The 13,241-nt window shown below is 38.4% G+C and overlaps 1 protein-coding gene across 2 annotated transcripts in view; it reads right to left on the minus strand.

The window, feature by feature from the left end:
- Nucleotides 1–1,763: 1,763 nt before the first annotated feature.
- LOC112143876 (phosphatidylinositol 4-phosphate 5-kinase type-1 alpha) overlaps nucleotides 1,764–13,241 on the minus strand; it is a 14,920-nt gene continuing 3,442 nt past the window's right edge. Inside the window, exons 2-17 of one of the 2 annotated variants that reach the window (XM_024268105.2) lie at nucleotides 11,938–12,092; nucleotides 8,872–8,906; nucleotides 8,698–8,790; nucleotides 8,454–8,584; nucleotides 8,207–8,324; nucleotides 7,924–8,076; nucleotides 6,651–6,950; nucleotides 6,192–6,427; nucleotides 5,996–6,079; nucleotides 5,855–5,903; nucleotides 5,076–5,160; nucleotides 4,826–4,996; nucleotides 4,612–4,744; nucleotides 4,475–4,537; nucleotides 4,292–4,391; nucleotides 1,764–4,221 (exon numbers count right to left, since the gene is read on the minus strand). In XM_024268105.2, coding sequence (XP_024123873.1) covers nucleotides 4,295–4,391; nucleotides 4,475–4,537; nucleotides 4,612–4,744; nucleotides 4,826–4,996; nucleotides 5,076–5,160; nucleotides 5,855–5,903; nucleotides 5,996–6,079; nucleotides 6,192–6,427; nucleotides 6,651–6,950; nucleotides 7,924–8,076; nucleotides 8,207–8,324; nucleotides 8,454–8,584; nucleotides 8,698–8,790; nucleotides 8,872–8,906; nucleotides 11,938–12,092 — 1,903 coding nt within the window. In that variant the 3' untranslated portion in view covers nucleotides 1,764–4,221; nucleotides 4,292–4,294. The remainder of the gene's footprint in view (nucleotides 4,222–4,291; nucleotides 4,392–4,474; nucleotides 4,538–4,611; nucleotides 4,745–4,825; nucleotides 4,997–5,075; nucleotides 5,161–5,854; nucleotides 5,904–5,995; nucleotides 6,080–6,191; nucleotides 6,428–6,650; nucleotides 6,951–7,923; nucleotides 8,077–8,206; nucleotides 8,325–8,453; nucleotides 8,585–8,697; nucleotides 8,791–8,871; nucleotides 8,907–11,937; nucleotides 12,093–13,241) is intronic. The other variant, XM_024268106.2, reaches the window with a different exon arrangement.

Raw genomic sequence — 13,241 nt, forward strand, 5'->3', positions numbered from 1 at the left:
TTGGCCCCTAAGTTCCAGTGAAATGAACTCTGAATGCTTCAGGATACAAAAACATTTTGGATAATTCCATACTCTCAAACTTGTGGGAACAGTTTGGAGTGGGTCCCTGCCTCTTCCAACATGACTGCACCACAGCAAAAAGGTCCATAAAGACATCAATGTCTTCAGAGAACAAAAATATTTTTTGAAACGATGGTGAAAAATTCCTATAAACACTCCTCAACCTGGTGGACAGCCTTCCCAGAAGAGTTGAAGCTGCAGAAGGTGAGTCAAGGCTGGTGAGCCAATGCTTTTGGTAACATAGTGTACATGTTATGGGAAAGGCATAGGTCTGTCTATTTCCTGTTCCCAGTGTGATTTGTCAAGGTGGGGTTTTGTCACCTGCACTGCTTTATTTAACCTTTATAAAGACAATCACCTGGAGCTTAAAATCCTCTAAAGTTGGTTTTATTTTTTGACATTTTATTATAATTCCTGGTATTCCTGTCTCCCTCTAGTGCTGCGACCATGTTTGTGATTAGTTTGTAGTCTTGAATGACTGGAGACCAGGCAGGGTTTGATCGTTACCACTAAGGTTTTTGCAGTAGTGTTTAGCAGGACTATGAATATTTCTTCATGTTTTGTAGGTGCTGCTGGTCTGTCAACCTCTGCCAGTGCAGCTGTGGCCGCTGTCGGAGGAACTGTCGGGGCCGGTGTGACCTCTGCAGTGGGATGGCTGCGCAGCTGTTTCACTGATCAAAAATGAGCTTTTTTTGACACTCATCTGCATTTGTTCTGATACAAAGCTCTGTCTTCTCTGAAATTTGGGGGGTTTATGTATCTTTCAATCAATTCACTTTTGACAATCCAGTAATATATGTTGTTCATGTACATTTGTATTGTTTTTCTCACTAAAAACTCTAAAAATAACATCTCCATTTTGTGTTTTTTACCATTTAAATTGGTCTAACACTGGCTACTGTTAATCTATAAAACTCTGCTTGGTCTTTCTCCACCCTACCTGCGCCAGCTTTTACATACCTCATCCCGTGTGTACAACACCCGCACTTCACAACTATTATTGTTAAAAGTCCCAAAATCAAGTTCTTCACTTGGCTCTGGGTCATTTCAATATGCTGCAGCCAGAGACTGGAATGACTTGCAAAAAACTCTGAGATTGGACACTTTTATATCACTAGCAGATTTTAAAAAATATCTTAATGAGTATTTTAAAGATGAATGTTTTTGTTCCTCATTGCAATGATTTTATGGTTTTATAATTTAGAATGTGTTTGTTCTGATGCTTTTCTGATTCTATTCAATGTTTTTTTGTATCCTGTATCCTGTAACTTCTTTCCTCTTTTCTTTCTCAAAAGGTCTTGCCTTTTGCCAGGCCACAGTTGCAAATAAGAAGGCTGTTCCAACAATATTCGTCTTGTTCTTGACATTCTAGATTACTCACACCTGGTTTCTGATGATAGTTTTATACTCTTTTTAGACTTTTATAAAGCCTCTGACTCTGTTAATCACAACCTTTGCTGATTATATCACTCAACGTCAATTCAAGGCATCTCAGTTTTTGATAAAGCAATTCTATTCAAATTCTATTGAAAAAATAACTACATTTCAAAATAGTCTAAAAAAACTGTCCATTTATAACAATTAAATAAAATGATCTGGAGGGCTGGATATAATTACAATTACAACTTTCGACATGAAAATGCCAAATTCTGTTGGCAGTCACTCACACATACTAAATAACAGATACACAAAAGAGAAAAAAAAAGATTTAGAAAATATTTTTAATTCTTTAAAATCAGAAATGGAAACATCACCACCACTCAAATGAAACATGGTAGGAGGAACAGGCAGCACACGTTGCATGACAAGGCATTTCTGTGACTCTTATGTACATATCAACATTTTATACAGAAAACAATGTATTATAATAATAATAATAATAATAATAATTGAAGCATGTAAGAGAACCAGCAATGTTGGCTGAAAAGCCAGTCAAAACATTCATGTATAAAATGGGAGATAGACAATCTAGAATCATCGTGGAAAGACAATATTATTATTTACACAATGGAAAAGTACAAAAAGGAGAAATTGTCATTTTGTCGACTTTATAGTCAATACAAGCTATAAAGTTCCAGACATCCTTCTTTCAGTTTACAGCTTACAATCATCTCAAGTAGATCATACAAACTCTGTTACTTCAACCTTCTTCAGTCATTAAATAAACCACCCAAAGTGGTAGATTGTGGTTCATATTGCATTCCTTCAAAATAACTGTAGTGTACAACTTCCTAAAGCACCAGATAGCTTTTTTCTTCTAAGAAAGGTATTGTTTTGAATAAAACAACAAAAATTGACCTGTAAGAATCATTTTAGGGAGTTACAACACAAAAACAATAAAATCCAACTGTCAAAATATAAGGTTTTTTATTTTGAAGAACCAGATTTCTTGGGAGTGTTCAGTTTTAAAATCAGAAAAATCTTTTTTTTTCTTTATTGTAGTATTTTCCAAGAAATACTTACAGTATGTCTTCATTATAATGCAAAAGCATTAAATGGCAGATTTTTACTGCAACCAAGAAGGAATGTGAGGTCAAATTCTGCAGCCAACAGCAATTAAAAAAAAGCTGTTTTTGGTAGTGATGCAAAAGAATCAAACATCCAGTTATCAACTGATTCCTAAAACAAAGCCACCATTAGAAATCCAGTTCAACAGTCAACCCACTGTTAATACTCTATAAAACAAGTCAGTCCAAACAGGAGTTTTGTCCCGTTTTTTTGTTCTCTCCCCAGGTCACTAAGCAACCCTTCAGTCAGTTTCCAGGCTCTTCTCTTTGGTGACGTAACTTCATTCCAAAATAAAAGCCCCACCTCTGCAGCATCAATATCATCTATTTCTCCTCCGTACAATGACCCTGCTCCCCTCTACCACAATGTGTAACACTAACAGGATTAAATCCTAAAACGAGATGTCAGATGATGCTACATTCAAGTGACTTCACAAGAAATCTCCATCAGCTTTCAGCACAGAAATCCTAATGCAGATTATAAAGAAAACTATTCAGCAAACCCTCATCCAGATGGTTAGTAGCATTGGTCCAAGACAGAATGTGGGCAGGTGTCATTTCTGGAACCGTCAGAAATGAAGGACTGGTAGGTGTCCCTGCTGTCTGATGAAGGGAAAGGAATATTCCAGCTGATGAAGCTAAAATAAAAGGATCAATGGCGGAGGATTGTGCTAGTGTTTGCAGTCAAATCACAAGTTCTCAGACTGGATGTTCCATTCAAATGGCAGTGTGATGACCTCGGCTAGTCGTAAGGCAGCTAGAGCACTTCCTACGAAACATGGAACATTACATGTTGAGGAAGTTGAAGATGTGGAAGGCACAGACACGACAGAAAACAGACCTGAACGCGAACACATTCTCAATAAATTAATTCAGTTAACGGCATCCAAAGGCTGTGTAAGACACATTTTTATGAGAACAAAGCGAAGTACATTCCACCGGCGGGGAGACGGAGGTGTAGCTTCCAGGACAATAACTTAAAGCGTGAAACAAAATGACTTTGCTTCGTCTGGACTGAACGCTAGACTTACTGTAAGTCGATTGCAGATTTGACAGCAGCAAGTGTTGATCGAAAAACTTCTATTGACTAAACGCTTCATTTGGCTCTTTTGATGAGGAGTGTAGAGGGGCAGGTTGAATGAAGGGGGTTTAATACTATATTGGAGTGCAGGTTAACAGAAATCTTGCCCCCCTTTCCTTGGCATGGGTACAAAATAAACATGTACACCCCGTCCTCGGAGGTTCTGACTTTCAAATGCTCTACATTAAGCGTTTCTTGGAACCGTTGCTCTCCAAATTAACAATTTTTTTTTACTATTGACCCTTTTTTTCCTTTTTCTAAACGTGCCTTTGCAGCACTCGTGTACGAACGATTGTAGAAAGTGTGCCACAGCTACAACAAAGCTGCCAACAAATAAGGAGGCATTGGAAACGTAACAATGATTCCATCTTCTTAGATCTACTCTGTCACAAAACTCTTCAGCGCCTCTGGCCTTCATCCACGGCTCCAAACCATGAGAAGACGTCACAAGTGCAATGGGACGACCGAGGCGAATAGACAACTTTTACTTTGACGGGTTCTTCATTTTTGTTCTCTCATGCAGGATCTCCTCATCTTCTAAAACAGACCACGTGGGTTGTTTTTCCTTATTCACTGCAAAAAAAAAATTGCTGTTAAAAAAGAAAGAACTAACTTCTTTAACAATAAAAAACCTCAAACTTACAAACTAGATGTTGGTCTCTGGGATGACGTCAGAAAGAGAAACTACATCTTCGTTTCCAGACAGGTTGCCTGAATTATCAGCAGCACCTTCAGCCCCAAAACTGACACAAAAGGAAAAGTGATGAATCAGTTAACCTAATAAAAGCAGAAGGGAAAACATGATGTAATCTGTGACTCTGCATACCCAGGTAAGGCTCCCAGGTCATTGTCTGTATTTGCCGATTTGTGAACTTCCACTCCTACGGATCTGCAGCAGGAAGTACAAGTCAGAGGAGAAGAATACGGAGCAAACCTGAAACACAGAGGGGGTGAGAAGCTTACCGCAGTGGAGGAGAGGAGGAGGGAGCTCCTGTGCTCCCGAGTGAGGAGGTGGAGAGGTTGGCCTCGCAGTCAGCGGGGTTGTCTGGCAGCGGAGGCGTCTTCGGAACCAGATCCGGTCTGCCGGACAGCACACCTGAAAACAAGGATTTTATTTTGCTGTAGCACTGATGGAGACAGTACCAGATCAAATTACAGGTGACGCATCGCTTCTTACTACTGTCAGCCTCCGCGTCTGTGCTTTTAAAAGGGCTGTGATACACCGCTCTGGAATCAACAGCTGGCTGTGTTGTTGCGTGGGATAATGGAGTGGGAGCTCCGAGAGTGGGGGCCCTCCTCAGTCCTCCCTGACCGCCGCCACGACTCTTCTTAGACGGTGACGGTTTAACTGAAACAGGACATCATATAAAAATGTCAGTGCAGATCCCAACATCACATTTTCACATGGAAACAAACGATATACGCACGTGGAATCTTCTTAAACACAGTGTTGCACATGAACTGCTGGAAACGCTCCGCATAGAAGCCTGGTCTGTGGACGGAAACAGTGTCCTGCAGAACAAAAGCAACAACTGGTGTTATACTGACATGTTACATTTGTTAGGAATTTAACAAAAAATATATATTACTATAAAAATTGCTCCTTAATTCAAAAGTTCTAAGTATGTGGCCACATTAGTACAATTACATTTTTAATCTGCATTTGAAAAAAGTGATACCTAATGTTTAATTTAATAAAATCAATAATCTAATTTTATGTTAGGTTACAAAGGTGTTTTTTAAGTTTTCAGTGGTAAAATGTGTCATTTTATAAGTGAAAGTTACATCTTTTTAAGTCTAAATTACTAGTTGTAGGAAAATTTAAATTTTTTACTTAAAACTCACAAATGACTTTCTAAGGACGAGAAGAATGGCTGTGTCCAATACAAATGTTTTAATTTAGCCAATTTTCGTGAAATGGAAAATACAAACAGTCAGGTTGTTTAGGGGTTAGCTGCTTCTTTTCTTCTAAACTTTTTTGAATGTTCGTTTAGAGAAAACTAAGTTTGTTTCTCCATAAAAAGCATGTTTTTTTGTTTTCTCAGGAGACTTAAATACCTTGAATAAACAAAAGTTGTTACTTAAGATAACGAGTTATTAAGTTGTTATCTCGAGAAAACACACTGAAAATAAGATAATCAGAGATGGCTCTTCCTGTTTTATTCTGTCTTTTTCAGTATATAAAATAAAAAGTTTAGGTTCTTACCCCATCGTGAACCAACGCCTTCCAGGAGTGTTCCAACTTTTTAATGAATCTAAAACACAAACAAAAATGTAAAGCAGGAAGTTTTTATTGGGACATTTGAATATTTACAAAGAAATCCCTTGAATGTTCATATTCACCTACCTGTAGGACTGGAGAATATCTATGATCCCAATATAGATGAGGAGCCGCTCTCCCTTTGAACTCCGAGCTGGAATTCCTCCCATGCTAGAAAAATCCAGAGGAGCAGCGTGCTGCATCACTTGACTCAGGTTTCAGCCACAATGTACAACACAAACAAACGGGTTGAAAACAGATGTCTGCTGGTGTTCAGACTCACTGGTCCTCTGAATCCATTGCCCCCTTGCCCCGGGCCTCCCCCTGGATGGACTCCATGGCTGTACAGTACAGACTTCTCTGGGCTTGTGGCCGGCGTTGATCTGGAGTCACTGCACCTTCTGACACCACGTTATCCCCTAAGGGGCCTCCGCCGCGATCCCTCTCTCGGCTCGCCTGCTCCATGTTGTGAATCCCCATCAACAGGCTGTAGTCCATGATCTTGAAACTCTGCAAGAGCTGAACAAATAAAAAAGTTTGGACGACTTATCAAGAGGAGCAACTCTGGATAAACAGTAGTCTGCTTTTCCTTTGTCAACATAGACGATAGAACCTCAGTGACTCATGGGAACACATTTGTAGACGCTACAATTTAGTCATTTGAATGCTTTAATCCTGGGATTAAAAAAATAACATCAGTAAACATAAACACCAGACAAAGGCGTGTGATTGTTCGGCTCACCAGGCAGTCCCTCTGAATGGTCTTGCAAAGAGCATTGTAGTTGTCGGCTTCCAGCAGCAGGCCGTCGGGCATGTCCTGGATGAAGTCCAGGTCTTTGTAGGTCGGGACGGCCTTCTCCCTTTCCTTTGGAGAAGCTCGTCTCTTGTAGGTGGAGCCTTTCAGGTCGTATTTGAGATGCATGGGGACGATTCGGGGCAAGAGATTGTTCATCACCACGATGCGAATGTTCTTCCCACCCGCCTGAACGCAGTACAGCCCGTAGAATTTAGGAAGCAGCGTCCGCTTGTTTTGGTTTATATTCTGGAAGGAAAAAGGCACAAAGATATGATGAAAAGACGTAAAATAATGACAAATATAAGTATATAAAATTATTCATTTATATAGAGAGAATTAAAAAAAAGAAATAGCTGTTTATTTTGAATTTTATCTACGTTAAAGTATTATTTTTAAATATTATACTTAAACTTAAGAGTTTAATTACAAGAATACATAAAATGCTCTAGAGACTTTGTCATTGTTAAATAAAATATATTCTTATAAAAAGTTGGAACCACTCCTGAACAGAGGATTCAAGTTAAAAAGATTTTGCACTAAAATTTGCTTCAACTTATGTATTAGTATAACCAGTAAATAATAAACAAGTATTGTCTTTACAAGATGAGTGTGTGCGGGCATCTCAGAGGCATTTATGGCTGGTTTATAAATGGCTTTTCCTTGCGTAATGAAGATCTCTGGTTACATTTCAGGATAAAGCAACAAACTGTTTTGACTGACAGCGGTTTTCCGTGTTACACCCAAGTCCATGTGGCCCTAATGTTCCCGATTATGTAACAGTTCCTCGTGACGTGATGTCTGTAGGTGTTCAGCATGAGCTGCTACAAATCAAAATCTTCACAGGCTTTTTAAAATTATTTCATGTGCAGGAGACATTTAAAATCTACTTTCACTTAGTTTTTTACAAAGTACCGGCCCCTGTTGTGCAATAAAGTAAATTTCTGTCAGAAGGGGAAACTGGGGATAAGTAATTATAATTGGCAGTGTCATGCTTACTGCCAAGAGGTTGTTTATTTTACTAATTTCCAACAACTTGTGAAAACTAATCAGAGAAATTCTTTTTTTTCTTATAACAAATTACTTTTATTACAGAGTAATTAAGTTCCTAACTAAGTTACTTCTTGAAATAATTAGTCATAATGACTAACTTATCTTTCACAACACTGGTAACAACTAAAAATCTGATCCTTCAATTTCATTTTTTAAAATGCAGACTCACCATAAAGTAACCGGGTAAGAGTTTCTGAAGAAACTCCGCCTCTTTGTGTTGTACAGTTTTGATGATGAACTCATCATCGCTCGACACATAAAAAATGGATCCGCTCGCTCCGGGGTTCGACAGCTCGATCAGTGGCTCATTACATAAGGAATACTGCAACACAAAAAATACATATCAGTAATACCAAAAGACTGAAGTCACAATTGCTTTTATTCTTAACCAATTCTAAGAGCCAAAACACAACACAACCCCTTATGATGATAAAGCAGATGTAAGAACTGACCATGTAGTCATCCGGCCGGATCCCAAACATTTCTCGGAAGTAACGGAAGGCAATAGGAGCATAAGTCTTGAAGCGAAAGTCGCTATAGTGATGAGCCGGGGTCAAATTGCTGCCTTCACTGGAAACACATTAAACAGATTTACAAAGAGCTCCACACACCCCCAATTACACATGAATAAAAACACGAATAGATATATAAATTGGCTGCAAGCCTTTTTCCATCCCGACCACAGCATCCTTTACTAACCTCGGGAAGAAGATGCTTTCAACGACCACAAAATCCTGCATGAGAACATCCCTTTCCGCCTTTTGGCTTAAGCTGCCGACAGTGTGAGTGATACCAAGCTGGATTGCACCTTTCAGAGCTGACGATGTGGTCTAAAGGGAGCAGCGAGGAGAAAACAATACGGATATTTCAAAAACAATATTTAGATCACAAGCAGCTATTGTCCTTTTGAACGAAAAGGATTCTAAGGGTCGCATAATCTTACTTTTTTGTATGTGGTCTCCCCAGTGGTTGTCTCTACACCTCGATGTCCAATTGTTTTCTTCATACTTTGCGTTGTGCCTGAAGAGCCAGGCATCTGGGGAGGGAGAAGACGAAAATCTTAACTGGTTAACTGAAAGAGTTCAATCTCAGATAATCACCTTTGTGGTACTCTTACCTCTGCGGGGGCCATTTTTCGAATGCTGCTGGCCCCTAAGGACAAAAAAGAAAAAATGAATTGTGATCTACTACAAAATATGAAATAAACTACAATTTGGGACTACAGATGAACACTAATAAGCTATTTTAGAAGCTTTTTCCACAAAACAATTTATGACGAACTATTAAAAAACCTTCCCGTTGTTTCATTAGTCAGGCTATTTCCAGCAAAAGCTGATTAGTATAAAGACAGCCATGAGCCAAGACCTAAATGTGCTCCGTTACTATCTGCAGCATCCAACACAGCAACTCTTTTCAAACTGAAACTGCTTCTCCCCTGAGTGAGCTGCTCCATTTTCCAATGTCGCCTGAAGATGTATGTCAGCAACACGTCAGAAGACTGCCTTTCTTTCCAAACAGCCTACTTTGTCCGGCAGGAAACTGATTTTTATCCTTAAACTTCATTTGAATAAACATTTTTTCCTTTTTTATGCATCCAGCACAATCTGGAAGAACAGCATCCAGAGCGTAATTCTGAATGTGAATGAAATAAACTACCGGTAATTTTCCATTCAAAACTGAATGAAATCCTAACAGACTTTAGTTAAGACAAAAACACAGATAAGTCCTTACATAAACTTGTGTAAACTTAATACCTCGCCCACTATGCCATCACTTCTAGCTTGTAACCAATAGCAACATCCTTTCCAACACTGCAGCAAACCCCGATGAGAACATACACACAACAGGATCGAAGGCTACGACAATTACACACCTGCAACCTGCCCAACAATCCCAGAAAAATAATTACCCTCTGTCCCAGCCCAGTTAATGTGCCGCAATAGATATGTCTCAACACAAGCGAGGTGAGTGTATTAATAATGAGGCAGAATCACTGTATGTCATGCATCTTCTCCCAGCGAACAAGGACATGGGGTCCTCCTCTGGGAAACAATGAGCATCATTCAGCCCACATTCCCTCTCATTATGTAAAACAGCACACTATATCATCTGGACTCATGCTGTTCGGGCTCACACACATCCATGCAGGTACCTCTCTGTAATGCTCTCCTCCAGAACTGAGTCCTTATATCTGCGGGGCAGGACATGATTGACCTTACTTGCTGCTTTTTTCAAAGTACTGAGTCAGAATGCTGAAAATGTTTTAGGTATGACCCCTTTAGAAACGAGACAGAATGTTGAAACAAATGGGAAAGTCACTAAAAAGTACCTGCTGGTGAGTCTCAAAATTTGAAAAAATAAAATAAAATCTAAAAACAAGGATTTTGAAGTCCCACTTCAATCATCTTTTGATCTATTTTGAAAGATCTTCTAAATTATGATTATAAAATTTTTCGACAAAAAAAATTTGTCCTTTTCTAGGAAATAGTTTCTGCAAAACGGCAGAAGTTCATCAGAAATTAGCAGGGCTATTGGCCTGGAGTAAGCCCACCCACACTTCCCATCAGTCTTTTATTTACACTCTTCCCCACTACCTTACAGCCTCTCACAACCCCGACCTAACATTACCAGTGGAACAAAAATGGTGAGAAATACCTGAGATATCCAGCAGACTATTCTGACCCAGATAGAGGCTCAGACGAGGAAAACAAAGACAATCACGTGTCTATACGTCTACAAGTTGATGCAACACATAGCAGGGTGCTGTTACAAGTTCTTCGTCACACCTACATTTTAAGCTTAATTTTCTTTATACATGTCATCCATTATGGGAAAAAATAACACAAGAAGATGTTAAAAACACAATTTTATAGTTTGTCAATTAAACCTGACTGAACTGCTATTAAAGTTCTTTACTTTGTAATTTCCTCTAAAAACAAACAGAGAATTACATAAAGACTAACCTAATTCCTTAACAATGAGTAGATCTTTAGTGGCAGACTGTATAATGATTGACTAACCATCTGTTCTGTTGTGTTTACTGAAGTCCTTGTCAGTGTCGATCAGACATTGCCTGAGGCTAAGCAATAATAATAGAACGTGCATGTTCCTGAAATCATTTTCACCCCTCTAGGAGCCTTATAGGATATTAGTACTCAGCTCAAATAGGGGGGAAAAAGGACAGGGATAGATATAATATGATAACCTGTCACTCAAGTGTCTGCTAAGCAGAATATTGTACTTTTTATCCATTTCTGGATGTCGGGCAATGCCAGACTCACAGCATTGCTTTCAGGTCTCTATTTTTATTCGCTGATTCAGATTATGTTGTTAGGGAGGGAAACTCATCTATTACAGCCAACAGGAGAACAACTAAATGGATTAGTAAGATGTACTTTGCCATCATCTGTCCCAATTGTCTGAGAGCAGGAGTCCCACCATCTATCTCTGCTGTTGACTAGTTTAAAATGAGGACAGAAAACAGTAAACACTGTCAGTCTGAACTCAGTAACCCGAAATAGTTTTCATTTAACAACACAGCAGGAAATCAAACCACTCTATTTAAAGTGTGAGGCTTTTTAGATGAAACAGCAAAAGTGGAGACTGTTAGATTTTCTCTATTGCTAATGAGACAAGATTTTTTAAATCTGATTTCTGACAAAGGAGGATAGAGATGAAAACAGGAAAACAATCGATTCTGAACCAAAGAACACGTCCCACATATCCCCCCCGTAAACGAAATACCCGGATTTTTCTAGAATAATAGTTGTTTTTTGTTTTGCTCCTGAGCGAAGCGGCTAATTTTAGCTTCAAAGACAAATGTACTGACCTACCGGCATGATTATAATACACATCCCTTGTGCGTTAGCCTGGAACTTTATATTACTAATTATATTCCTAATTTAATGAAAATAATCTTTAGATCAAAATATTGACATATGTATGTGTTCAACAATAACACAAATGCGATGGTTTTAGCTTGTAGCGAACAAGCTAACCATAGCAAGGTCCATTTTATACTGAAATCCTCCATGCTAACTTGCTAATCTGGATTTGAAGCGGCTCAAGCTAACACCTAGCTAGCGCCATTTTTAGCTCTACAGGTCGCTATGCGGATGTTTTTAGATCGTATCTGGAACAAAATGAAAGAATGGAGGAGGAAGACGAAAATAGGACAAGATACCTGTCGGGACTGTTGATCCAGGATCTGCTGTTCCAGCAGTCGCCATTACGTTTGGACTGTTCACATCACAGAGAGCGCCGAGACCTGAATCCTGATGCCATGTCGCAGTGAGCTCATTAGCGCCCCTAGTGGACGAACTGGGGAGGCTTTCATTTCTGTTTGAATTTGAATGAAAACCTTATATTATTTTTTAATCAATGAGCAAAATCTAAAAACAATACAAACTGACAAATGCGTGGCCAAAATTTTCATTTTTTTTAGTAAATAATTAAATCCACTTGCAAGGGATGTACTGTAAGATTTATTAAGAGGAAAATATTCAAATTTGATACTACAATTCACGAATTAAAAGAAAAAAGATAATTTCACAACAGATTTGTTTGCAAAATTCACATTTTAATTCAGTTTTTTGTTTAAAAAAATTATGAGGTTTTTAACCTAAATTTTTATGACATTTACTTGGATTTTTAACCTCTTGACACCAGAACTTATTTCATTTTTTATTTAAAATTTGTTTTTGCTCAATGTAGTTGATAAATTAAGGTGATTTTGGAGCCAAAGTGGTTTGATGCATGAGGTATCAAGGAGTTAATCATGTGAACAAGGCTTTACAAAATAAATCTGTCACTATAGTCACATAATTGCAGATAGACTAGGATTTATCTCCAAGAGTAGAAGTATTAAGAGGTAGAATATCATTTATATCCAAGAATTTGACTGCTTTGGTGATGACACTGAATAATTCTGAAAACACATGAATAAATCTATCTTGTTTCTGCAATTTAGCGGCAGCAGAGGACAGCAGCAGATAAAGTTTTCTTCTGTTTTTGGACTAAAACCATAGACTGGTTTGCACATTCCCTCGCTTGTGTTTTAAAGCCGCAGCTCCTTGGTGCAGGAATTCGCCAAATGTTTTTACAAGTGGCAAACAAGCCACTGTAACCCGGGATATGTTCAGGTTCTCACTGCTAGAAGAATGTGATCGGGAGCAGCTGAAGCGCCGCACGACTGTCTACTTAATCGAATGGATATTTAAATCAAGTCGGGATGAAAATGTTTAAAAAGGCATTTAAATCCGCAAATATCAGATCTTTTTGGAGTAAGCTGTTTCAATGCCGTACTTTTGTTTTTTTTGTTAACAATCATAAACTTGTGTACCTTTTTCAAGCAATTTTATTTAATTTTAATATTTTCTCCCAATTACAGATGATTTCCTGCTCATTAAACAGACAAAATCAATCTACTTAACTAAATAAAGGTTTATTTGAAATTGTATGACACAAATTTATTGTTTTTATGTTTAA

This window comes from Oryzias melastigma, linkage group LG16 (assembly GCF_002922805.2).
Source record: "Oryzias melastigma strain HK-1 linkage group LG16, ASM292280v2, whole genome shotgun sequence".
Classification (NCBI taxonomy): domain Eukaryota; kingdom Metazoa; phylum Chordata; class Actinopteri; order Beloniformes; family Adrianichthyidae; genus Oryzias; species Oryzias melastigma.